This window comes from Osmerus mordax, chromosome 18, assembly GCF_038355195.1.
Source record: "Osmerus mordax isolate fOsmMor3 chromosome 18, fOsmMor3.pri, whole genome shotgun sequence".
Lineage (NCBI taxonomy): Eukaryota > Metazoa > Chordata > Actinopteri > Osmeriformes > Osmeridae > Osmerus > Osmerus mordax.
In genome coordinates, this window is record NC_090067.1 from 8,354,350 (window position 1) to 8,379,976 (window position 25,627).

At 46.5% G+C, this 25,627-nt stretch overlaps 4 protein-coding genes across 11 annotated transcripts; 3 read left to right on the top strand and 1 right to left on the bottom strand.

The window, feature by feature from the left end:
* The first annotated feature begins 572 nt into the window (after positions 1 to 572).
* Positions 573 to 12,671, top strand: ago4 (argonaute RISC component 4). 7 transcript variants are annotated; one of them, XM_067255306.1, is made up of 20 exons: positions 573 to 727; positions 2,760 to 2,795; positions 4,217 to 4,388; positions 4,479 to 4,599; positions 5,863 to 6,044; positions 6,526 to 6,662; positions 6,816 to 6,968; positions 7,211 to 7,298; positions 7,505 to 7,652; positions 7,854 to 7,973; positions 8,141 to 8,302; positions 9,477 to 9,625; positions 9,854 to 10,038; positions 10,177 to 10,336; positions 10,561 to 10,753; positions 10,930 to 11,052; positions 11,215 to 11,349; positions 11,449 to 11,550; positions 11,711 to 11,910; positions 12,083 to 12,671. In XM_067255306.1, exons 1-20 carry the CDS (start codon positions 709 to 711, stop codon positions 12,189 to 12,191), a joined length of 2,694 nt encoding a protein of 897 aa, XP_067111407.1. In that variant the 5' UTR covers positions 573 to 708; the 3' UTR covers positions 12,192 to 12,671. The 7 variants fall into 7 exon arrangements, with proteins under 7 accessions (XP_067111407.1, XP_067111408.1, XP_067111409.1 ...); XM_067255307.1 differs by having other exon boundaries at positions 9,492 to 9,625; XM_067255308.1 differs by having other exon boundaries at positions 6,816 to 6,950.
* A 6,082-nt stretch (positions 12,672 to 18,753) lies between these two features.
* Positions 18,754 to 19,540, top strand: cldn35 (claudin 35). Its single transcript, XM_067255569.1, has one exon. The coding sequence runs from the start codon at positions 18,848 to 18,850 to the stop codon at positions 19,538 to 19,540; it is 693 nt and encodes a 230-aa protein (XP_067111670.1). The 5' UTR covers positions 18,754 to 18,847.
* A 511-nt stretch (positions 19,541 to 20,051) lies between these two features.
* On the bottom strand, positions 20,052 to 21,399 carry airim (AFG2 interacting ribosome maturation factor). The gene is made up of 4 exons (XM_067256075.1): positions 20,970 to 21,399; positions 20,673 to 20,852; positions 20,408 to 20,526; positions 20,052 to 20,290 (listed from the first exon to the last, which is right to left on the bottom strand). The coding sequence occupies exons 1-4, from the start codon at positions 21,236 to 21,238 to the stop codon at positions 20,250 to 20,252; spliced, it is 609 nt and encodes a 202-aa protein (XP_067112176.1). The 5' UTR covers positions 21,239 to 21,399; the 3' UTR covers positions 20,052 to 20,249.
* A 146-nt stretch (positions 21,400 to 21,545) lies between these two features.
* Positions 21,546 to 25,522, top strand: cdca8 (cell division cycle associated 8). Of its 2 annotated transcripts, none has more exons than XM_067256180.1 (11): positions 21,546 to 21,604; positions 21,879 to 21,974; positions 23,134 to 23,262; positions 23,425 to 23,465; positions 23,593 to 23,676; positions 23,895 to 23,951; positions 24,118 to 24,197; positions 24,642 to 24,737; positions 24,962 to 25,091; positions 25,237 to 25,323; positions 25,460 to 25,522. In XM_067256180.1, exons 2-11 carry the CDS (start codon positions 21,884 to 21,886, stop codon positions 25,493 to 25,495), a joined length of 831 nt encoding a protein of 276 aa, XP_067112281.1. In that variant the 5' UTR covers positions 21,546 to 21,604; positions 21,879 to 21,883; the 3' UTR covers positions 25,496 to 25,522. The 2 variants fall into 2 exon arrangements, with proteins under 2 accessions (XP_067112281.1, XP_067112280.1); XM_067256179.1 differs by having other exon boundaries at positions 23,593 to 23,668; positions 23,884 to 23,951.
* Positions 25,523 to 25,627: the final 105 nt, after the last annotated feature.

Genomic DNA, 25,627 nt, shown 5'->3' on the forward strand with positions numbered 1-25,627 from the left:
GTCACAGACCGCCATTTTCACCGACATCAATATAACATAGAAAGTATAGGATTTCTTCTGTGTACTGTGTATATGGCTTTGTCATATGTATGGGAAAGTCAAGGAGGTGGGATGAGTGCATTTTGTCACTGCTGTCATGTCTGGTTACGCAGGCGCAACGGAATTAAAGGTGTAGTCTCCTATTTATGCCCAAAACTGTTATAATCTGCCCATCAGCTCACCGCCACAAAGACAATACAAAACATGAATACATGTGTTTACATTCTTTTTGACATATTGCCAAGCCATTTTGCATGCATTAGGCCTACACTTGTTTGTAGCGTATGAAGAATGTCATTATTTATGTTTCCAACATGGTGACTTTGCGCACCAATTCTCTAAATACACATATGTGCACTTACTTGACGTTGCTTCAAATTATTTTCTATTATTGCATACTGTTTCAACTTGAAGTCGGGGCACATCTTGAGCAATGGAATTACACTGGTCTGTCACTTTAATTGCGCCTCCCCGCGCATGCTCACTTACAAATCCCCAGGATCTGCCTTAAATCACTCAGAAGACAACGCATCCTCAAGACAGCCGGACAGCGAAGAATATATTCCCTTTCTTAAATTAGCCTCTCTAAGCTTCGAGATACCGCCCCCAATTTCAGTGTCGGTACGGAGCCGCCAGGCCGGGACAGAGACGGAGAGAGAGCCCTCGGCCATGGAAGCGCTCGGACCCGGTAAGAGGATGAAACAAATAGCCCGTGTTGGGAGTGTGTATGCGCAAATGCATTGCTTTACTGGGGGCCGTGGTTGTAACCTGCTAGGCCTCGACGACACAGAAAAACAAACGATCATATCAGGGCCCAGTCCGTTTGACACATTAATACAATTAAGACATTATGTCCGTAATTGTACCGTGTAATAAGCGTATGCTACGTGAAAACACAAATAAGGGTAATCTAATTGGTTCATTTTTACAGTTGTTTTCTTTCTGATGTCCGTGCTCGTGCTGAGAGGGTTGGACGGCATTGTGTGGGGGGATTTAACCAGGACGTTTCTTCCGTGTCGTGTGTTTACGCTGATCACGTCTGTTATACTCCGTTATCGAGGTTTTTTTTTGTATCAGAAAAGTATATTTCTTATTGAATTAGTGCCACCGATACGAATAACAAGTCGCCTACATCAGAAACTAATACAATGAAATAACGTGGAAGTCTGAAGCTGCTAACGTTGCAAGCTAACTGACTCGTCTACGGACATTCGAGAGCTCGCTTCCCTATCCTAGCGATGTAACTAGCGAACAGGCTAAGAAAAAAATATAGCTGTACAAACGTCACATTTTATTTTTTTGACAACAAACAACTATGTTTTGACTGATGAACACCAAACCATCACCGTTCCAGTGTTAACCTATTATTTTTACGCGCCACTGATTCCTTGTTGCTTTGCCTGTGAAGTAGAACAGACAACACGCGCTCGTGCATGCACAGAATGGAGCTTGGCCTGCCATTTGAATGTAATGTATTTTTATCGATCTGTCTTGCAAGCTATAGCTGATGCGTCCATCCTCACTCGATATAAACACAAAAGCAGTAATGTGTGTGTGTGTATATATATATATTAAAAAGAATTACACAGATGCAGTTTAGATATACAGCTCTGCTCTAAATCAGAGCTTTTGCTGGCAAACCGAGTGACACAATTTGCAGACAAAAAAAAACTTGCACTGCGAATTACGTTTACATTTGCTTTGGAAGTATATTGTACTCAACATCAGTACAATCATCCATTGATTGGGCAATAGTCACCTGTAAATCACAAAACCAGTCTCATGTCTCAATGTCATAATTGACTAATCTCCCATTCCATCTTCTCTTCATCTTAATCCCCCAAATCATGCCATTGTACACAAGCTATGGTAGCCAATAGCAGTTCTCTCTCCCCCCTCCAACAGATAGAAACAAACTTGACCTTATAACACATGCTTAGGTGAAATCCACATCTCAAATGCCAGGAGGTTTTACACCAGTTCATATATAAATGGTCAAATGCACTATTCGTGCGTTGCTTTGGATTAAGCATCTGATAAATGAATAAAATATATAATGTATTGTGGCGACAGAATCGGCCACAGCTTTGTGTGCATAACACAACCTCAAATCCTCTACTAATTGATTGCACTTCCTTTTTGAAAACAAGTAAAATGCTTTCTTTGACAACAACTAGTATCTTTTTGTGGCTGAGTTGAAGAAGCCAATTTTAACAACCTAAATAGGCCTGTAGCATCCTTGTTTTTTATGGCAGGTTTTGGTAAGCAGCCATGCAACATTACATTACATTTAGTCATTTAGCAGACGCTCTTATCCAGAGCGACTTACATTACAGGGACACAGTACAGGGACATTCCCCCGAGGCAAGTAGGGTGAAGTGCCTTGCCCAAGGACACAACGTCAGTTGGCATGACCGGGAATCGAACTGGCAACCTTCGGATTACTAGCCCGATTCCCTCACCGCTCAGCCACCTGACTCCAGCAGCCTGTGAACTACAACTGGTTCTTCATGTAACTGCCAAATCCTCTTGGCCATTTTTCACCAAACTAATTTAAATGGACAAAATAGAATTTCCCCAATCTGGGCGACAATGTATTGTGTGTCCATTCGAGGCGCTAAAGTCGCCCAGTTAGTTTGTAACGTTCTTTGGCCTTCTTTGATGCCTCACAAAGATGTCTTGGTAGAAAATAAAAATGGGTTTTATGTTATGTCATGTAGGGGAATGGACACAGCCCATTTCAGAAGAACAAGAGGGTGAGTAGACAGTGGGTCAATGGGGGCCACAGGTTTACCTGGGTGGGGTTGCATGTCATCTTTTTTAACCTCAAGTTGAGAGGTACCAGTTGGACACGCTAGACCCCCTCAATGGGGGTTGGAGAGGAGGAGGAGGGGTACGTGCTGGTTTGTGGGAAAGGGAGGGGTCCTGGCATTCCACATGGTGACACACACTTACACTCTTCTCTCTATCTCTCCCTCTCTGTTGCTCTCTCTCTGCGTCTCTCCACTCAGTCGCTCACCACCTTACTAGTGTAGCAGCTGAGAGAGCTATATTTGGAACCCTCCCCACTCTGTTTTTGGTGAAAGTGGGTGACCAAACCTCACTGTGCTCCTTGTGAGTTGAGTCTCCCGAACCCAACCTGTAACTCATACATGCGTAAACGCTCGTGGGGGACCCCCGGGCTGTTGTCATAGGTCCTGTCGTTGTACTTCACAGGGGGTGAGAACAAGGGGCGGTGGGGGTTGGGTTGTCAAGGGGTGGATGAGGGCAAGCGAGGAACATGTTTTTAAGAAGCAGGGAGGGTCCCGGTTGTCCTTCTTTTCCACGTTGTTTGCTAACTGGAGCGTGTTGGTGCATCGGGTTCAGGACCCCCGCAGCCCCCTTGTCAATTGACAAAAGCAGTGTGCATCCCCCCTCCCTCCCTCCTTCCATCATTTACCCTGTCATCATGAAGCGCCAAGGACTTCCCTTCTCTTAGTTTCTACAATATCTTGCATAAATGTGCCAGGGTACTTTTTTTTGGTGTAATTTAAATCTATGTTTGCTAATGTTCCTCAAGTAGTAGCTTGTCAGTTAACAGACAGGATAGGTCTCTTTTATCTGTGACTTCACAGATAAGGTTCCTCAGTGAGAGACAGAGAACGAGAGGGTGTATGTAGAAAATAAATATACTGTAGAAATCATTGATATCAGTGGATTACTGTAAAGATGGGGTGGGGCATAGTAGCTATAAGTGTGTGTGTGTGTAATGGTAATCCTAGTGTCTCCTCTGCCCCCCCCCCCCTCCCACTCGCTGTATCGGGTCCTGCTGCTGTCTGTCTCCTTCATGCTGGCCTTTGTCTGGGTGCACCCCAATATACTCGTGGGTGGAGTTAGGGGTGGAGAGGCGGGTAATTGAGGGTCATTGTTTTGCTTGCCCCCTTGACCCTTTGTGGGTCACTGGGCAAAATGATAGAGGCCTCTAAATTAACGCGGGAAGGCGGCGCAGTGTGATTGGACAGATAACCATCAGATCTATTTGTATTGAAATCTGTCCTGTATTGATTTCCTCATCTAGCTAGCTTAGCCACTGATTATAAAAAAATAAAATAAACATGACACACCGGCAATATTTTTTTTCTGTTTCTCATCCACTCTTGTCACCTAAACATAACTAATGTTTCTCTCACTGTTGCAGGCCCCCCTGCCCCCACCTCCCTCTTCCAGCCTCCCCGTCGACCCGGCATGGGCACGGTGGGGAAGCCCATCCGCCTCCTGGCCAACCACTTCCAGGTGCAGATTCCCAAGATTGATGTCTACCACTACGATATCGACATCAAGCCTGAGAAACGACCTCGGAGGGTCAACCGGTAAGACACTTATTGGCTGGCATAAACTTGCTTGTTCAAATGTTACAATTTAGAAGTGTCTCTCACCAATACTTCTCTGGCCCTCCACAGGGAGGTGGTGGACACCATGGTACGGCACTTCAAGATGCAGATCTTTGGAGACCGCCAGCCGGGCTATGATGGGAAGAGGAACATGTACACGGCTCACCCCCTGCCCATAGGGAGAGACAGGGTGAGCGCACACCTCCAGCGCTCACACACCATTGACTCAACACTACATCAACACAAGGACAGGGCTCTACAGTGCGCCCATTCTACTCGCTTATGCAAGTAAAAATAGATGTGTGCAAGCATGGAAAAGTATTTGGGCGCACGGGTGCGAGCGAGTTTTAACCATAGACATACAGTCTATGTTTTTAACCTATTGCAGCTGTCAGTTACGTGAAAAGAGATGAAGGAACCCGAAAATGCTCAAACCATTATTTGCAACGGGAAACGTCTATTCCTCTTTTTTTGAGAGAGATTTCAACTACTAATCGTGACTTGGATAAACCTTATAGGCTGCGTCCTGCGATAGCCTACTGCATCTGTCCTGCGATAGCCTACTGCATCTGTCCTGCGCTGTAACAGCCTGGCTAGCGATCTAGCTAGCTAACCTTCACACTCAGTGTGAACAATCGAACTAGGCAAACTAACGTCCAACACTACACATACCAAAATAAACACAAGTTCAACAATAGAAACTTAAACAATGCTTCCGTCAACAAAATCAACCCCCCAACTGAGTCCCCTTTTGTCCTACCGCAAGCAATGCTGAAAACCAAGAGCGCAGTTGCGACCCCACATGAACACCGGTGCGAATACAACATAAAAACTACATTTCCGTTTAATGAGTAGTTTGAACCCATCCACCACAGATGACCTCATTCGGATCAGTATAGAGGCAGTGGAAGTGTTTGATGCCTCTAAATGTGCTGAAAACTTGCTGTCAGCTGAAAAAAGATCAAGACTCCCATGCTACAAAGCCTGGCCAAGCCAGTCAGTTTGAAACAATGTTACAATGAATACAAAAAAGTAATAAATGAATATGTAATGAATAAATAAATAACCAATCCTGTTTCCAGTCAATTTTATGTAATTCATTCAATAGTCTAATAAAAGTCAGGTCAGGTGGAGTCAGGTGGCTCGCTCTGAATAAGAGCGTCTGCTAAATGACTAAATGCAAATGTAATGTAATAATGATGTAATGTTTAAACAGAAGCTGACTGTGCCCCTACATTTTTTCACTTGGGGGCACATGTGCTCCAGCAAAAAAAAGTTGGCGTAGAGCCCTGAAGGAGGAACCAATTTCACACTTGAAATCCTGTCCTAGTTTGGGAAAACTAGTTTGTATGTAAAAAAAAAAAAAAAAAAATCTCCAAGAAAGAACCACTTTCATCTGACATCAGGACATCCTGTCTTCCTCTCCCTCCCTCCCTTTCTCTCTCTCCCCCAGGTGGACCTGGAAGTGACCCTCCCTGGGGAGGGGAAGGACCAGACGTTCAAAGTGTCTCTGCAGTGGGTGTCAGTGGTGAGCCTGCAGATGCTCTTGGATGCCCTGTCTGGACACCTGAACGAGGTCCCTGAGGACTCCGTGCAGGCCCTGGACGTCATCACACGCCACCTGCCTTCCATGAGGTACCAACACGCGTGCCCGGGAGGTTTCACCACATGTCAATTTTATACGTAGCTCGAGTATACATGCTCCATCAGTGGTCTGTGTACGGAACGAGCCCCAAGCAGTGATATGAACCCTCAAATGCAAGGCGTCCTTGGTGTTATTCTGTGCCTGGCTTTCATATGCAGACAGTGTAACCGTTTTTGTTGAACTCTCATTTGAGCTGGCAGTTAAATGCACTGGTGGAATTGCTAAATGGCCATGAAGCCGGCATAGGCGAGCCAGCCAGCAGTGTGTTGCTCACACAAACACCAGACGGCTTAGTTGAGTGACCACTGGACAATACAGCTTCAGAACTCAGACCTGAATCATTAATTGGATCCGGCCCAGAAATTCTAGTCAGCCAGTGATGTATTGGACTTCCGCTCTGTACATTTGGACACCTGCTCTGAGAGGCTGTGTTGTCTAACTTGCGTCCCCGGCACGTCTCTCTCCCTCCAGGTACACCCCAGTGGGCCGCTCCTTCTTTTCCCCCCCAGAGGGCTACTACCACCCCCTGGGCGGAGGCCGGGAGGTGTGGTTCGGCTTCCACCAGTCCGTCCGTCCTGCCATGTGGAACATGATGCTCAACATCGATGGTAAGACGAGCGCGCGCGTGTGTTTGTGAGGATGCAAACGGGTTTGGGGGCATTCCCATAGCCATATGTTGTGTATGCTAGTGATGGTTGATACTGATTGGCTGATGTTGTGTGGTCGTGACATGCATGCTCTTTTCCACCTCCTCCCTGCAGTTTCAGCCACAGCGTTTTACCGAGCCCAGCCAGTCATAGAGTTCATGTGCGAGGTCCTGGATATCCAAAACATCAACGAGCAGACAAAGCCACTCACCGACTCCCAACGCGTCAAGTTCACCAAGGAGATCCGAGGTGGGTGGGGACCTGCAGGTCAGACCAATGTTTAAGCCATGCTTCTACACAGACACACATACACATGCACACGCACACAACACTTACTGAAGGATGGATTGTCAATGAGCAAATGCTGCATGGTTACAGTGATGTTCTGGTGCAGCAGTTTTCATTCATAATGCACAAGATGTCTGTTTCACGTGTATGCGACCCCCCCCGTTGTGAAATATGTTTCTGTGTGTGTGTGTGTGTGTGTACGTACGCGTGTGTGTGAGCAGGTCTGAAGGTAGAGGTCACACACTGTGGCCAGATGAAGAGGAAATACCGTGTGTGCAATGTCACACGTCGCCCTGCCAGCCACCAAACGTAAGTTCTCTCTCCGTTTTAAACAACTTCAATTCCTCACAAGCTTACTGAATATTTAACCTACTAGCCCTAAAATATAAATGGACACCTTGTTGAAGAAATCCACAAGTAGTTTCCAATACTGCAGGTTTGTCTTTTAAAGATTGGGGCCTTATCAATATAGTCATGTATTTTGGGTGAATGGCATCTTTTTCCCCCATGTGCAGGTTCCCTCTGCAGCTAGAGAACGGCCAAGCCATGGAGTGCACTGTAGCGCAGTACTTCAAGCAGAAGTACAGTCTGCAGCTCAAATACCCCCACCTACCCTGTCTGCAAGTAGGGCAAGAACAGAAGCACACTTATCTGCCCCTGGAGGTGAGGGTGGGGTGGGGTGTAGGCCAGGAACACACACACACTTCCACATAAAAACATAAACACACTCATCCAGACACGAGACGGAAACGTGCATGCCCAGAATGCAACACACTCAGTTACCGTCATATCTAACAAGTTTGGAAAGGTATCCTTGTTATGACAGCTGTGGCATATTAGTCATGCAATGTCCCTTTCTTCCAGGTTTGTAATATTGTGGCAGGGCAGCGCTGCATCAAGAAACTAACAGACAACCAGACGTCCACCATGATCAAAGCCACCGCTCGCTCCGCTCCCGACAGACAGGAAGAAATCAGCCGACTGGTGAGTGAGAGTGGCCTCTAAAAGCCGGTGTGTAACTGCAACATAAGTAAAAAAAAAAAATGAACAGTCTAGGATGCTCTCGACCTTTAAAAAATAAATAAAAATAATTAAAGAAAAAAAATATTTCGGAACTGTCCGACGTCTAACCACCAATCTCTGTCCCCCAGGTCAAAAGCAACAGCATGGTGGGTGGTCCGGACCCCTACCTGAAGGAGTTTGGCATCGTGGTCCACAACGACATGACGGAGGTGACAGGCCGTGTGCTCCCAGCACCCATGCTGCAGTATGGGGGCCGGGTCAGCACCGACACCGGAAGGGACTGTGGCAGGGTGAGTACCAGGGGGACTGGCTAGGTACGGAAGCCGTGTGTGTGTGTGTGTGTGTGTGTGTGTGTGTGTGTGTTAGTGGTAATGCTTAGAGCCGTTCTTAGCATCCTTCGTTCCTCGTGTTGTAGTAGCTTTAAGTCAATTAGCCTTCCTTGTCTTTTAAGAATAAAGCAAAGTAGAGGAGTAAGCGTTGAAAGACCGTTGAGATTCAACCCCTTAGTGCCAAATCATCTCCTAGCTAGTGCTAATCACCCTCAAGAGTACACCAGGACCTGTGTCCCTCATTGTCTCAACGTAGGAGTGTACTAGGAATGATCTTGTTTCTTTTCAAATTAAATTAAACGGACCTCATGCCAGATTAGTAGTCTTAATCTGAGAAGCACGATGAATACAGGCCCAAAAGTGATTGGATGGACCGGAGAAAATCCCACCTGATCTAAGCATAGGTGAAGCTGACTGCCTCATGCCCTACTGGCAACCATGCTGATTCTTCCAATCCTGGGATGTGCACTCGCTCATGGGTTAGGGGTTGGGGATCAGTTTGGGATTTACAATGTTCTTAAGATGGCCAAACGATGAGCTGTCCAGCTAACACGAGGATTAGATCCTCTGTCACCATAAGTATACATAAACACCAAGTAGGAATCTTTTGAACTTTTATCTGAAAGAAGTATATCTTGAGTGTTTGTTGCATGCTGGGAAGTGGAGTATTATTGTTGTCCTCTGAAATGCGGGGGGGGGGGAAGAGAAAGCATCTGTGCACACGATGATAATGATAATCATTTGGTGAGATCTAGGGCTGTATTTGTGAATTACAGCCCCAGGAGAAAAGCAGCTCTCAATTTAGTTTTTGTATTTAATACATACGATCTCAGATATGCCATCCTGCACTGTGTTCATGCTGTATATCATATATTCATACGCATGATTCTTTTAATATATGGCTAAAGACAAAGGCCATATTCTTCAAGATGAATGTTTATTGCCATCATGACATAGTCACAGGCCGTCAAAATGGCCCCTGAAGATTCAAATCATGTGTTCCTACTCAAAATGACGTGATACGGTCTTTAACAGCAGAAACGTACGCATTGGGATGTACAAGGAGGGTGTGTATGGTACTATCTAGTATCTACTGTGTCGGCTGGTCAAACCGGGGGGTTCACTAAGAGTGTAGGGACTCTCTCCGCAGAATAAGACGGTGGCCACGCCCAACCAGGGCGTGTGGGACATGAGGGGGAAGCAGTTCTACGCCGGCATCGAGATCAAGGTGTGGGCTGTGGCCTGCTTCGCCCCGCAGAAACAGTGCAGAGAAGACCTGCTCAAGTGAGTCTCTCTAACCTAGCTGTCCACGTCCTTTCATGCCGGTACAGCATTCTCTGATCTGTTCTGTCGGGCGCGTCTCAATGCCCTCTCTTCTGGTCTTTTTGAGATCCTTCGATTGAAGATTGAAGAATGGTGACTTGATCTCCAGATGTCGATGGTTAAGAAAAGGCTTTTAAAGTTTCTCTTAACCCCCCCCCCCCCCCCCCCCGCCCTCACCCTCTCTCCAAGGAGTTTCACAGATCAGCTGCGTAAGATCTCTAAGGACGCTGGCATGCCCATCCAGGGCCAGCCCTGCTTCTGCAAGTATGCCCAGGGGGCAGACAGCGTGGAGCCCATGTTCAAACACCTCAAGATGTCCTATGTTGGCCTACAGCTCATTGTGGTCATCCTGCCCGGCAAAACGCCTGTCTACGGTAAGAGAAAAGGACTGTTTGTTTCTGCTTGGCTTTCATCAGTTTCATTGTTGTGGTTCTATGATACTTCAGCTTCAATTAATGATCACTTAATTGATTAGAAATGAACGCGACCTGTGTGTGTTTCTCTTTCTCCAGCGGAGGTGAAGCGTGTAGGAGACACTCTGCTGGGCATGGCCACCCAGTGTGTCCAGGTGAAGAATGTGGTGAAGACCTCCCCCCAGACCCTCTCCAACCTCTGCCTCAAGATCAACGCCAAACTGGGGGGCATCAACAACGTCCTCGTTCCCCATCAGAGGTGAGGGGGGGGCCTTCAGTTTTTTGCGCGGGAGGGGGGGGGGGGGGGGGGGGGGTCTAGTTGTACGAATCTTGAAGGAACCAACTGAGGCTACGCTTAAATTTTTATATCCACCTCCACACATCCATCTTCCCCCTCCACTTTTTCTCCAACTCTCCCTCCCTCCCTCTCTCTCTCCCTCACCATCCTTTGAACTGTATCCATCCGCCCACTCCTTCCCCCAGGCCCTCCGTGTTCCAGCAGCCCGTCATCTTCCTGGGCGCTGACGTTACCCACCCCCCGGCGGGTGACGGTAAGAAGCCGTCCATCGCAGCGGTGGTGGGCAGCATGGATGGCCATCCCAGCCGCTACTGTGCCACCGTGCGGGTGCAAACCTCCCGCCAGGACCTGTCCCAGGAGCAGCTTTACAGCCAGGAAGTAGGCTGATTGATTAGTTCATTATCCGATTGGCTTAGGAGTTCATTGGTAGAATTTTTCTTTTGATTTTGGGGGCACAGGTGGAATTAAGACATGCGTCACACTCTGGCCCATGGCCAGGGGTCAACATGAATGCGTGCACGCCTACATGTTGACAGTCCCCATGTCCATACCAGGTGATCCAGGACCTGACCAACATGGTGAGAGAGCTGCTCATTCAGTTCTACAAGTCCACCCGCTTCAAGCCCACACGGATCATTTACTACCGAGGAGGAGTGTCGGAGGGCCAGATGAAACAGGTGGGCCACCCGGGAGTTCAGTTCTGGCGGGAGCACTACCACCCTGCTCTTCAGTTGGAGAATTGAACTGTTTCATTTGAATTCTCCTCATCTGGCTTCATTGGCTGAGCAGTTGGTGAGCAGTTGGTGAACGCTAAACTGTGATTCATTGCCTGTGTCCAGGTGGCTTGGCCAGAGCTGATAGCCATCAGGAAGGCGTGTATCAGTCTGGAGGAGGACTACAGACCGGGCATCACCTACATCGTGGTGCAGAAACGCCACCACACCCGCCTCTTCTGCTCCGACAAGGCTGAGAGAGTAAGTACTGGTGTCCCATTGGTCTCAAATGGCTACTGGTCCCAGGCTCGTGTTGTTTTTGTTGTAAGAGCGGGTCTGAACATCTATCGCCCCCTGCAGGTGGGCAAGAGTGGCAACGTTCCGGCCGGCACCACAGTGGACAGCACCATCACACATCCCTCTGAGTTTGACTTCTACCTGTGCAGCCATGCTGGGATCCAGGTGAGTGCAAGCCACGCACACGCACACATTCACAAACACACACACACACACACACAATGTGTGGGCACATGCACACCGCTTACAGATGACTGATTTCAATCATGTGGCAGTCAAGAAATTGTTGAAATCTCCCCCCCCCCCCACACACACACACACACAGGGCACCAGTCGGCCCTCCCACTACCACGTCCTGTGGGACGACAACTGCTTCACGGCAGACGAGCTCCAGCTGCTGACCTACCAGCTGTGCCACACCTACGTCCGCTGCACACGCTCCGTCTCCATCCCTGCGCCAGCCTACTACGCCCGCCTGGTGGCCTTCCGCGCCCGCTACCACCTGGTGGACAAAGACCACGACAGGTGAGCGGTCGAGACGAGGTCTCAGAGGGAACGTTTTCCTCAACACACGGGAATGTAACGACACCATAGGCCGAATGTCTTGGGTAGGGTTGTTCATTTTGGTGTCTGTTTCTTGGTGTCGACTGAGTTTAAAACCATCCCCTCTCTTTCTGTCTCCCCCCCCCCCCTCCAGTGCGGAGGGCAGCCATGTGTCAGGGCAGAGTAACGGCCGGGATCCCCAGGCCCTGGCCAAGGCTGTCCAGATTCACTATGACACCCAGCACACCATGTACTTCGCTTGAACCACACCAGCAGGGACAGCGCAACTTCCTCTCTATCCTCTCTCTCTCTGTCTCTGTTTTTTTGCCAGTCTCTCTCTCTCTCTCTTCCTTGCGTCTTGATCTGCACCTGAGCGACGAGAAGCCAGTGGAATTCGGCCTCGTTGTCCTCCCCACTTCCCACTCGGGGGTGGGAAACAAACAACGTTTGGCGTTCCCACAATCAAGTCGCCTTCTACCAGCAAAAGCAGGCAGTACAGGACCCGCCTGGGTCGCCACTGCGCAGAGTAAAATCCCCACACTTACACAGTTGAGCCATTTCTATTGAGTTATCGATCATTTATTTCGGTTTTGAATGTCTATTTTTGTTTGTTTTTGTAATATACACTGAGCGCGGGGCGGACTGGCGCTAACCGCCAGGGCAGCTCTTTAGCTCTCCCAGCTAAGCAGGACTCTACTTTACCTCAAAGCCCTTTTGGGGCGAAATCTGTCACAAGGTCTTGGGTTGGGGTGTTGGGGCACTGCATGAGGATGAAGTTGGGGTGGGGGGGGGGGCGGGAAAAGGGGCAGTGACCTTTTTAGATTTTTTTTCTTTTTATGACCGTGTTTTAACCTTTTCTCTTTTTCGGTCTTTTACAAGCGAGGTGACCTGGGTGTCCACGCCCATTACTCTTCTTCTCCCATTTTAGCGAAAGAATAAGTGTGTGTGTGTGTGGTGCGTTTGTTTTGTGTATATACGTGTGTGTGTGTGTGTGTGTGTGTCATGGCAGGCCACTGAATTGTAAAGGGAAATCAAGGAGATAACTGCTGTAAATGCCTCAGATTTGATGTTTTTATATTCACACATTACATATATAATATACATATAAATATTTACATCTATAAAAGCAACAGATGAACTCTCCAGGCCTCTCTCCGAGGCTGGTGGGTGTATGTGTAGCAGTAGTAACCGTGGTCTGGCCTGTGTGTTTGGCCAGGCATTGGAACCTGTTGAATGGCCGAGAGCTTTGCACAGACAGGGCGCCGTCTAACTGGCCTTGACGTCTGTGTGAGGGGAAAGAGCGGATCTGCTTGGTCCATCCTTAACCCTCTGTTGGTGTGAGGAGGTGGCAATGATCCTGGTTAGGGGAGTGGGGAGTAGCAGTAGCTTTTTGTTTTTGTATTTTTAATTTTTCTTTGTAAGGCGCTAGTCGTCTGGTTTTCAGTGGGGGGGTGGGGTGGGGGGTGGGGGGGGGGGGGGGGTTAGGAAACACGAGGTCCGTTTTTTGAGGTCTCCTTTGCCACACCGGCCAATTCATTGCACTGACCCAGCACACCAGGCGAAGCAACAGAGGGCACTCTCTCTCGAACCTTTATGCATTTATACATAAGAATCATCAAAACAGATTTGTAAGAGTTTAATATAAAATAATGTTCTGTGGCGATCTTAAAACTTGTTTAGAGCAGTACTTTACCGTTGTTGACGTTCTTATCGTTGTTGTTGTTGAAGTTGTTGTTAGTACTATGATGGTAATTTTTTTATGTTTATCAGAAAGGCAGCGGACCTGAAGGTTGGAAGGAGATCAGGGCTAGGTTTTGGAGCTGCAGGAGAGGGTTCAGGGTTCGGAGATTCCTGGACTTGGTAGCATTCTGGCCATGGTTTGGGCCCCAAGGTGTGTCAGGTTTGAACTCCCTCATCCTCCTCAGTTGTTCCGTAGTGAGATCTGGTGTTAGTGGGAAGGCTTGATCGTGTTCTCCAGGACGGTACCCCGACTGGTCAAGCAGATGTTTGCCAGCGCACCCATGTAATGGGCAGTGTTGGCATCGGGGTGTCGGTTTGAGGAGAAAGCTGTTGACAGTCTAAGCTGGTAGAAAACTGGGATTTGAGGGAGTTGAATGCTTCAGAGGTATGCAATAGGCAATGATTTCTTTTTTTTACCTACAAAAATTTCTATAACTGTTTGTGTGTATTTGAATAAGTATACCTATCTCTACTTATAGTGTTTTTTTATTAATCTAAGAGGAAAGGATTCAAACAAGACATGAATTAACAGTAAGCATAAGCACTGCCCCCGTCTGGAACTACCGGTCATCTGGCCAGGTCCCATCATCGGTGCGGTTATCACCACTGTTATGATTGTTTTTTTTATGGTTACGGTAGTGCAGGCAGGGTTACCTTGTACCTCTTCTCGTTGCGGTTATAGGCTGGGGGGGGGGAGGGGGGGGGGGTGACAGGGATGGGTGGGCGACGTGCACGCCCCTGCAGGATGGAAAGCTCAGCGAAAAACCCGTTTGTAATAAACCACCCGTAAAGCAGCAGGTTTGCTATGAACGAGTTTGAGCCCACCTGCCTGCCGAGGGCGTGGGCGCTGGCCTGTAGGAGACGAGCAGTGCGAGGCCACCAGCCTATGAGAGGAAAGCATGGAATAGGTAACAGCCAGTAGCGGAGAAGTATGGGGAGAGGGTTGGTCTTTAGGGGTGAGCACCGGCCTATCACAGAGATGCATGGGCTGTGGGGATAAGGGGGGTAGGATCCAGGCTTAGCATGCAATACGTTTCGGATCAAAGCTGAGAAAAGGAAGTGGTTGGCTAGGTGCTCGGGCCCCGTTTCCCCTTCTGGAGGGGTTTGGCTAGACTAGCGCTCTGTTACAGGAAGGGGTTCCTTTCCATGTCCCCTTGTTCACTCTTTACTTCATAAGAGCTGTGGGATTAGTTTGGTGCAAATATCAAGGTGGTAACAATTTACAGACTATTGAAATCCGTGAAGAATGAATGAAAAGGAAAACTGTTCACATGAGGAGCAACTTTTTCCAACGGAATGCTGTCTGCGTGGGGGTCCTAACTAGGGGGCAAGTATTGATGACTCCAGTTTTGAACATATTAACATTGCAAAGCAATATTAACCCAAATCCAGTTTTCGAATGCGGAAAAAAGCTATAATTCTTCTTGTTGATGTGGCTGTTGGTCTGCTCTTGCTATTGCTACCGTTTGTATTCCTGTACTTGTTTTTTTGCTTGTATCAATCAGTGGGAATGTGCATTTGGTGGACTTGGCTCTTTAGGGTCTTTTTTTATAGTTAAAATAATTTTTGACTTTGCTCGTCTGCATGCCAGAGTATTGTCCTAAAAACTTGTTAGAATCATATTTATTAAAGAGAGAGAAAGAGAAAAAAAAAATTAAGTCAGTTTTCTTGGTCAATGTATATGAATTTAGTAAGACTGTTTTTAGGCTAGCAATATTGTACCAGTCTCTCTAGACATATTTTAAAGATTCCTACACAAATGTCAGTAAAACCCGGAGGCATAAGCTGGCGGAGGCGGAGAGGTTAAGTCTTGACAGTGTTCCCAAGCTCAAACGAGGTACTTTCTTCAAATGTGGACCCGTCAAGACCCGACCTTTAGTTCCCGCCCAGGCCAGTCGTAACGTCCACTTAGGAGTTTAACGCCTGGCTTGTGCCCCTGCCAAGCCTCTCGGGGCTGTCCCGTCCGTGGTGCCGCCTAGGTGGCCACTCACAAGCGCACTTCCTCTCTGTGAGGCGGCCTTTGGCCCAAGGCGTCCACGGCAACGGGATTACCTCTTTTTAACCTTTTTAAAAGATCCATTCTTTTTCCGTGCCCCGATTGAAAGCGAGCATGATTTATTTTTTAATTCCGCTTTGATATTATATCTCTACAGATTTGTTATTTGACAGTGTAAGTTAATTTTTTTGGTTCCTTTTTCCGGTGTGTAGCTCTGCCGTTTTTTTTTCCTTTGCTAGTGTTCTGAGCTGTGTGTTACTGTCCAATAGCAATAGAATGGTAGCCTGTCAGACCTGCTGGGGAGGGGCGGGACCTCGTGGTCTGGCTCCTCCTACAAGGGGTGCCCAATCACTCGCTGTATTGCTATGCGACATGTTAAAAATATTTGTATTTTTTTGTCCTTTTCTTTTTTTTAGCCTGCAGGGAATATTTGTGTTATTGTGCAAAGTAATAAATTGGTATTTTATGCCTATATCATAAACTGTTGGTGTGTTCTCTTTATTTCGTTTTTATTATTGCCTTGTGGGCTTTCCAGTACACCATGTAAAGGAAATACTTCACTCATCAGTGCCTCAACTTTACCTGTCTGGGGCACTAGGTGGCGTAGCATTGTTTACAGGAAACACAGGTCAGCTCGCAGATCAACTGGGGCACAATAGCGGGGCAGGTAGACTCCCTCAAGACGTTCATCTATACTTATTCAGTTAAGATCAGCAATTAGTCTAATCTAGTTTGTGAGAAAGGTCCCCATTCCCCTCATGTTAAGAGTAACTGTTCTGACTTGACTGTTGGTGGTGTTTGTCTGGTGTGACCAGACAAAACAGGTCAAATGGTCAGCTGATATAGCTGGCCGTCAGAAACAAATCCAGTAAATCAGGGATGTCCTCATGGGTGAATTATTGACCAGCATGACGTATGTTTGTCTGGTCTTCTGTGACAGTATCTATACTACAGGCCTGGGTGAAGGGGGTTGTGCTAAAAACAAAACAATGAATAAGGCTGTAGACCCGCTGTCCTACCCTGACCTGTTGGCTGAATTATCTGGTATCTGGGTATTAACATTTCTATCAACATTTCTAATCTTTTTATTATCTTCTATTCTTGCACAATTCCCTTACATGGCAGTGTTTTCCATGTGTCAAATATTTTCTGTTCACTTACAATGGGCAGCCATCATTACCTTCTGTGACTCCCCCACCCCCTTCTCTCTTTGTGGATCATCTCCAGCTCCTCTCCCGTTTCCTGTGTCCCGTCCTGTTGCCATGACCACCGTTGCTAGGGAGAGGAGGCCACATGAGAAAGGAAACTCAAACTGGAGATCCTGTTGCCATAATATTTAATTCATCAGCACACATGCACTAAGGCTGAATGAGATGTGACCGACAAGGACTGAAAGACGACTGGGAGGTTCAAGTGAAACATTCTGGATATTAACAGGACACATTTTTATTCATCCCACAGAAACCCACAGTAAATTGATTCCACTAATGGTTCAAGTGACTGTTGAAGGCAAAGAAGTAAATGGAATAATTTAGCCATGACTGTTTTCCCCTAAATATTGACATTGAGTTTGGACAAACATCTCATGGTCTAACATTTATTATTACCCGATTTCTTTAAAAAAAAATCTGTTATTGGCGTGGCACTGTTCTTCATAACCTCTTACAATGGAAGTGGGCTTGAAAGTACCTGGTCTGTATTTGTGCATGGTGTTCAGCTTTGTTGCCAGAGGTCATTCTGCTAACCCCAACTCCCCACAAACAAAAGTCACTCCATATAGCCCCTCTTTTTTTAAACAGTGTCTCTCTTTCAACACAGACCCCAGACAAAAAGGATGAAAGGTGAATTTTTGTAACGCTCATTTTTAACATTGGTGTGAAGCAGGGTCTAAAGGCCCATTGTAGAGGCCCCCTAGATGGTCTTTGTGTTAGCAGGTCCATCTACAGACACCACTCTCACACCCAGCACCCTCCCTCCCACCTCTGTTCTCATCCTCTCCCCATCTCTTGTTCACTCTTTTCAAGCCCGGCGCCGCTGAGCTCACACAGGTTGTTCTTTAAACTGATGATGGGCGGTCGACTGCTTACCGCCTGGTCTGACTAAGAGGCCTTGCCTACCATTTATACTCTAAAAAGAAGTGGACTGACCTATTTGGGGTTTGCGTAAGAGACGGGGGGAGGGCAGATCCTGTGCTGAGCCTGAAGTGGCCTTCCTTAGGATCAGGGCCCATTGTTGCTGGGCGTAACAAGGAGACACTTCACCGCGCTCCAGCGTTTGACGAGGTTTACCTCTTTTTTTCTACGTTTTGCTGGACTGAGGGAGAGAAATATCTCTTTAAAAACACAACAGTTATAAGAAAAACGTGATTGCTGACTGTGTGGCCGGGCAACGGCAGGAAAATCATTTATTTTGCATATTTTTTTGGAGCTGAGCTGAACAAAGACAGGATTTCATTTCCTTCATTCGATATATTTATTGGCTTGACGTAAACATTCTTTATTTTTTTTGGCTTTATTTATGTGATGTGGACTTCTTTATCCCCACATCGTCTACTGTAGACTGTTATGTTTATGTTTTTGCTGCCTTAAAGTGACAGGAGGACACAGCTTCACTAGCTGCCCTGACAGGCAGTATCAGGTTGTACTGGCCTCACACATCTAAGTAAGACTACACCCATCCTGGAGAGTAATAGAGACCAGCTAAGTCGTAATCAGCCCTTCAGAGACTGAGTTCAGGATCAGAACCAAGGACCTAGACCGTTCCATCCCAACCCACTGGACCGATTGGTGCCTTTCTGAAGCTAATTAATCAATCCAGGATTGGTGCGCTGCCACAAGTGGCTGCCCTGCTATTGGCTACTCAATTATTCACAAGTTCAATGCGGAGAGAGAGAAGGGGAGAAAGTAAGTGAGACGAGGAGCGACGGATGTTGAGAGGAGAAAAAAGGAGGATCTTTGGAAAAGGGAGAAAGACTAGGACTGGAAAATCTGTAAAGTTGAAAACACAGCACTAGATGTTGAAGAGAAAAACTAATCCAAAAGACGCTTGAGAAGAGAAGGTGGTTGAAGACAGACGGGTGATCCTAACAGAGGAAAACAAAAAAACAGGACACTGAGGAGAGGAAGAATCGAATTGAATCGAATCTGATCCGGGTGCTTCCTTAGTCCAAAGACAACCGCAGCCATGGTCAACACAGGTATGCAGCTGATAAGCTTCACATGTGCGGTGACAGGCTGGATCATGGCCATCGCTGTGACGGCGTTGCCCCAGTGGAAGGTCTCGGCCTTCATTGGCAGCAACATTCTGACATCAGAGATCAAGTGGGAGGGCATCTGGATGAACTGCATCTACCAGACCACGGGCCACATGCAGTGTAAGACCTACGACTCCATGCTGGCCCTGCCTCCAGACATCCAGGCCGCGCGCGCCCTGATGTGCGTGGCCATCTTCCTCGGCTGGCTGTCCTGTACCGTGTCCTGCTGTGGCATGAAGTGCACGACCTGCGCAGGCGACGACCGTCGCGCCAAGGCGGGCATCGCGCTGTCCGGCGGAGTCCTGTTCATCGTCACAGGCCTGTGTGTCCTAGTGCCCGTCTCCTGGACCGCCAACACGGTGGTCCAGGACTTTTACAACCCCAACGTGCCCACTATGCACAAGCGAGAGCTTGGCCAGGCCATCTACCTGGGCTGGGCGTCGGCGGTCATCCTTATGATCAGCGGGGCGGTGCTGAGCAGCACCTGCCCCCACATGGAGAGGGGAGCGGGGGGCTACCACCGGGGGTACATGGGCCGGAGCTTTGCTAACTCACGGCCCTCGGCGCCGGAGCCTCCTAAGCCCATCTCCTCAAACAGCCTTCCCCTGAAGGAGTATGTGTAGACTGCTGAGTGGGGGTGATGTGGCGGGAATGTTACACACAGCGAAGATGGGGTGACTCATGAAAAAGACTTGTATAGGAAGACTGACAGAACTGTGTATGTATGTAAGGAGGGTGGGAGGGTAGAGGAAGCGGTGACTTGAAGGGCTTGAAGTGAAGCAAGAGATATAGAATTCTTCTCTCAGTTACTCTCTTGGTTTGATGGATTTAGATTGACGTTTATGCTGGATGTATTTATTCAATGTAAGTTATTGTTTGTATGTATATATATCTTTTTCTGATTGTATTTAATGCACTAAAATATAGTGGTAGTGCCTGAGTTGAATATTTCTAAGAATTCCTCAGTTCTTTGACAAGCCTTTGACGAGAGCCTCCATGCACTCTAGGTCTGTCAACAGACACACTGAATACGTGTGACTTTGTGGTGAGGAGTGGTGTTCTTGCACAATTGTCCTCATATAACCATTTCATGTTTGGGTTTGAATATGTTCACACAATTGTAAACAAATAAACTGATTTGTAAAAGGATGCTTTAATAAATACGTTGTCATGATTTTGTCCTGAAAAATCTTAATTTGTTGTTTCATTTTGTTCTTTGCTCATTGGGTCCAATAGATGTACACACTGTCCATTTGCTGTAGACCAGTTGGCCATCCCATAAACTGTATTCCCAATTGTCCAATATAGTTAATTTCCACTCAAGTCCTCTTCTCATTGGGCTTCAACAAAGAAGGATACTTTAAACAATGTATCTGTAAAGGAGACAGAAAACAATGAGAATACACTTTGAGGCAAGGCCTATTATTGAGAGTATAAAGAGAATGAGTAAAAATCCTGGATGTGGGGCTCTTACAGGTAGACTGTCTCACCTGATATGTTGTCTTGTCCACGGGGTGAGTCTAAAGACTCCCATCTCTTAGCAGCAGTTTCCAGAAGAGCGAATTGATTTGGTTTAAGCGTCTGTAACAGAACCTTCCTCCTCAGGAATCTGTACGCATTGCTGAAGAAAGACTACTCTCAAATTTTACATTTGTGTGTGAATGCATGAGTGTGTGAATACAAATGAAGTTGAGTTACAGATGAATAGCCATTGTGTCTGTGAACCGTAACTGACAGTAGACACTGAAAGGATACTGCTGGCGATAGTAGCGTTCGGCATCCTGCAGCCACTCCAGCATATCACAGATGGATGGAGCTGTAGCCGATCTCTGGCAGCAGGTAGCTATGTCCAGACTGTCTGAGTTCTGCTCGTACAACTGGAAAGCACCAGATACCTGGTTACTGAAAGAATCTCTCACAGACTGGAGCAGAGACCTATAACAAAAATCAAAACCAAAAAAACAATCACATGATGCGTAGAACTTAAGCGAGCTTGATGTGAAATAAGTCCATAGATTCTGCTGAATCAACAATGGTCAGCATGCATCTTACATTTTCTCAGACAGTTTCCCCAAAACGATATCCACTGCCTGTACGAGTTTATAATGCAGACGCTCTTGCAGGTCAGGGAAGTTGTGAAGAGTTGTGTTGGCGATGTTGATATTTTGGAGAGCCCGCAGTTGTTCTGTTAAGTTACCGAGTGAAACCATCAAAGGAGTGCATTCATACAGCACGGAGTTCAATATTTTCTGATTGTTCTGCAAGCTTTGAAAACACTTTTTCAATACTTGCTGAAGTGATAACAGTGCAGGCTTCGACATGATTAAAACGATCCTCCAGTACAAGAATCATTTATTGGAATGATTATGTTACAACGCTATATTTGTGTCGTCTTATACAAACTTGAATTTGACATCAAAACTGCAAAAACTTGGTTATAATCACAAATTTCTACACATTGTTCTGCGTTCCTCGAGGTTCCCATAGAATTGAGCTTGATTTCCGGCCACACATTTTGACGTTTAGTGGAACTATTGGCTACTGTGCGTTTCGTAGTGACGTTGGGAAAACCAGTGTCCTCATTGGCTGATTTCTCTTCCGACGGTGTAAATTTGAAAATACTTTGTGGAAAGAGAGGGAGAACAACAGATTAAGCTGTCCAGCTAACTCGGAATAAAAATAATCAGGTAATTCATTTATCCAAATAACGTGTACTAACATTGTATTTTCTTTATAAATGCATGCAAGAACAGCTCAGAAGCCAAAATCGAAAACCCGTTAGCCATCGTTTTTAGTCTAACGACGAGTTGTCAGTCAAGAATGGCGAGCTAGCTAGCCCTAGCTGTACTAGTAGCGAGATAGCTAGACAAGACAATCTCGCCACTGTTCATCAAATGGTTCCAGCTAATACTGTAGCAAGTTAGCTATAGCGTTAATCTTTTGTTGGCTTTCTATTCTCAGCCACCATGGCACCAAGAAAAAAGACCTCGAAACAACGCAAAAACAACCCGAAAATGGACAAGTTGGAAGCTTTCCTCGAGGATTTCGACTGCGAGGGTATGAAACAGTTGTATATGTTGCTGGTCCAGAGTTCCCTCCCACGGGCTTTGAAAGTCTTTTAAAATGTGTGAAATCTAGAAAGGTAAAATACGTCATTGGAAGTTTTTGAAAACTTTACATGAACCTGGAAAGTGCTTGAATACGCAATATACATTTTACATTGCTTTTGTAAATGGAAGGCATTGCTTCATGGTTTGATTACTGAGTTCCATAAAAAAATGTCTGATTAACCCTCTTACTGGTATTGTGTTCAAAGTCAAACAATTGATCCGCTAGGTAATTTATTATTCATCCATAACGAGTATAAATACTTTAATGTTTGATGTACCTTAGACCACATTTAATTTACAATGATTTAGTGCTACAATGTTGAAATTGTTTTAGTTTAAAAGGGCACATAAATATATAAATATGATGAACAGAACAGCAATATATTATTAGATTATGAGAGGTTAATGATGAACAAAATAGGTCCCATGATAGAATTTGCCTCATTGACTTTGCATGCCCCAGCAAGTATCAGCAGCCCAATGTAAGCTTGGAAATGGCATGTGGGAATCTCCTTTCAACTATTCCCAAGCACTCGTCTCCCTTGTTGGTCATGTCAGTAATTATCTTTTCTATAGGCTGCGGTATAAAAAGCATTAGCATTTCATGTACATTTTGCTATTGTAAGTTATGAGTAATCAGATGGGGAGGTCAGATGGCTGAGCGGTTAGGGAGTCGAGCTATTAATCACAAGGTTGTTGGTTCGATCCCGGCCGTGCAAATGACGTTGTGTCCTTGGGCAAGGCACTTCACCCCTACTTGCCTCGGGGAATGTCCCTGCACTTACTGTAAGTCACTCTGGATAAGAGCGTCTGCTAAATGACTAAATGTAAATGTAATATTTTGTATTTTTATTTATAAATAGTGATGTATACAGCTCAGTGCACTGATGTTAGACTCAATTTGTTTAGTGAAGTTTAATGTTGTAACTGTAAAATATGCTGCCTTCATTACATATCTTTGCCAGTTGAATTCAAGTCAGTACGGCACAAAACAAATCCTTCTTGATAACTTACACTAGCTAGTGCTTAGTACTACAGCTGTGTGACTTGTCTATACATTTTTAAGAATGAAACTTGCTGCAACTAAATGTTGTAATTGTTTACAGTGAAAACGGTTGTCGAGAGACTGAAGGAGAAAAGAAACCACCTGCTTAAAGATGCAGACAACTGCTACAACATGGCCCTGATCAAGCTACCTACAGCTGTGAGGCGAATGAACTGGTTGGAACATTGCAGTAAGTTATAAACCAGTAAGACAGATGATTTAAGTAGCTGCCATTGTGGTCACTGCTCAGTGAAATGTATAGAGGGAATGAAAGCAGTAATTGAGTTCAATTTCTTTCACACAGGAGTATTGAAAATCTTTTAACCTCATGTTTTCTCCTGGGTGCTTTTAGAAATGGATAAGCCCAAATCCCCAGTCATAGAGGAGTCAAAGGTAGGCTTTCTCAGAATTCTTATTCATGTCATTGCACACACATTCCTGCTCCCATGGCTTCATAGCGAGTGCACTTGACCTCACCTCAGTATCACTCCCAGTTCTCACGTCTTGTCCCGTCCCACAGAAAGAGGAAGTGGCTGCCAAGGTGGAGAGTGTCCTGGCTGAGGTCCACACCCTTGCCACCAAAACGGTCAAGAAGTGTAAGTCAGTCGGCCCAGCGCACTCTGTGTTCATTACCAATTCCAAAAATAATAATAATTGTAATGCGCCTTTCTTGCACTCAAAGCGATATAGTACAGTACATAAAGTTACAATCCTAAAAAGTCTTTATTCTAAACGTATCCCATCTCCACTAATGTCATACCATCTCTTCTTTTTTTACCTCTTCTCTTTCTTCTCTATTCCGTCTTTTCAGCCTCCAAGAAGAAGGGTGGGATGAGCTCAGAGGACGAGGAGAACACAGTTCCCAGCACTGTAAAGAGGGTAAGTCTTACCTAGCTCATACATGACCTGAAGTATGGAAACCCTGAGATATCAGCATGAGAGAGAGACATCACTCTCCGCATGTGTTGAATGTACTGTACCTCCTCCTTACAATCCAACATTCAACAAAACAAGAAATAACGTTAACTCTTTTCTTCTGTTACAGGGAAGAGCCAAGAAGCCCCCCACTACGTCCAAGAAGGCCAAAGCTCTGTCGGCCAGCAAGCACAACACCTCCGTCACAAGGTAAGACCTCCTTCAAAGCTCACCTGGATTCACATTTCATTTGACATGACCTATCTGTTCTGTATTGTTCTAGTCTGGACACCGTATCCAACCTCTTTGCTATTTTGAATCCTAGAATGTTGCAAGGCCAGCGACACTTGGGTTTGCTCATCCCCAACTGGAGGACTGTTTGCAATCAACTCATTATCTAACTCCCTTTGACTGTTTTACTGTTCCCTTTAATCCCAATGTAAGCATGTTCACCATGGCAGTTCACTACTAAGGGTATTGGAGTAGCCTTAGTATTGGTAGTCTATGGTAGCTATGGAGTAGCCTTAGTAGCCCCTCCCCCATCAGCATTATGAATAAAGATGCAAAGTCTGGCAATCCATGGGCCAGTGAATTAGGTACCCCCTAATTCAGCGCTACAAAGTTACGTGCTAATGTGTCTCTCTCTGTGTTAAGGTCCAGCAGGCGGCCTCTCGTCACGCCTGCTAGGAACATGCTGGACTGTTCTCTCATGGGCCCCACCCCTCTCGTCACCCCACGCTTCGACCCCAGGTAAAGCTGCTTCTGCAGTCACCGCGTCGCTCGCCAGTATTGCTTCCATCCTCGTGTAAACGTTCTAATAGGTATCCCTAATGGTCAAGGATAAGGCCCGTCAAGCCTTAATGTGTCATTTAAATACTAACAAGTTATGTGGGGTCTAGAGGACTCAACCGTGGCTTGATTCCTGTTGGCCAAGATTAGCACCTTGTGTAAGAGGACTTTCCGTTGCCGTCCAGGTTGCCCAAAACCCCGGCAGTGCGGATCCCCCGCCACAAGGAGAGGGTGTACAGCATCTCTGTCAACGGCTCGCCCGTCGCCGCGGGCGGCGAGGAAATCGTCATTAACGTCCCAATCGGGAACGGAGAGGTGAGCGTCCTGCACTCTGGACATAAGTTCAGCCGAGCCCAGCTTATCAGCACATGCACCGGAACACTTCCAGCCCACAGAGCGTCATCATGACCTGTTCCATGACTCTGTCTGTCTGTGTGTGTGTGTGTGTGTGTGTGTCCAGTCTATTCAGCTTCTGGCCAGTCAGATGGACACAGTAGATCTGAGTCAGCTGGATGAGACAGCCATACACAGTATCCGTCTGCTGCAGGTACACCCTTTATATGTTTATGCAGGACAGTTCTTCATGTTCAGTGATGTCTCAAGTGAGCTCGCACATGGGTTCTTTGACTGTAGGTTAAATTCTGACGTCATCAGGCTCATCTTTTTCTTGTTCTTCTTTCCAGAACCGCCTCACATCACTGTGTGGACCCTCTGTGTAACCATCCAGCTGCCCCGGTTGCTTTTATACAAGCCTTATTGGTTGAAGATTTTAATCCCCCCCCCCCCCCCCACCTCCCCCCCCCCCCCCCCCCCCCGAGATTTTTTAATCCTTCACGTTCTTTTCCATATAC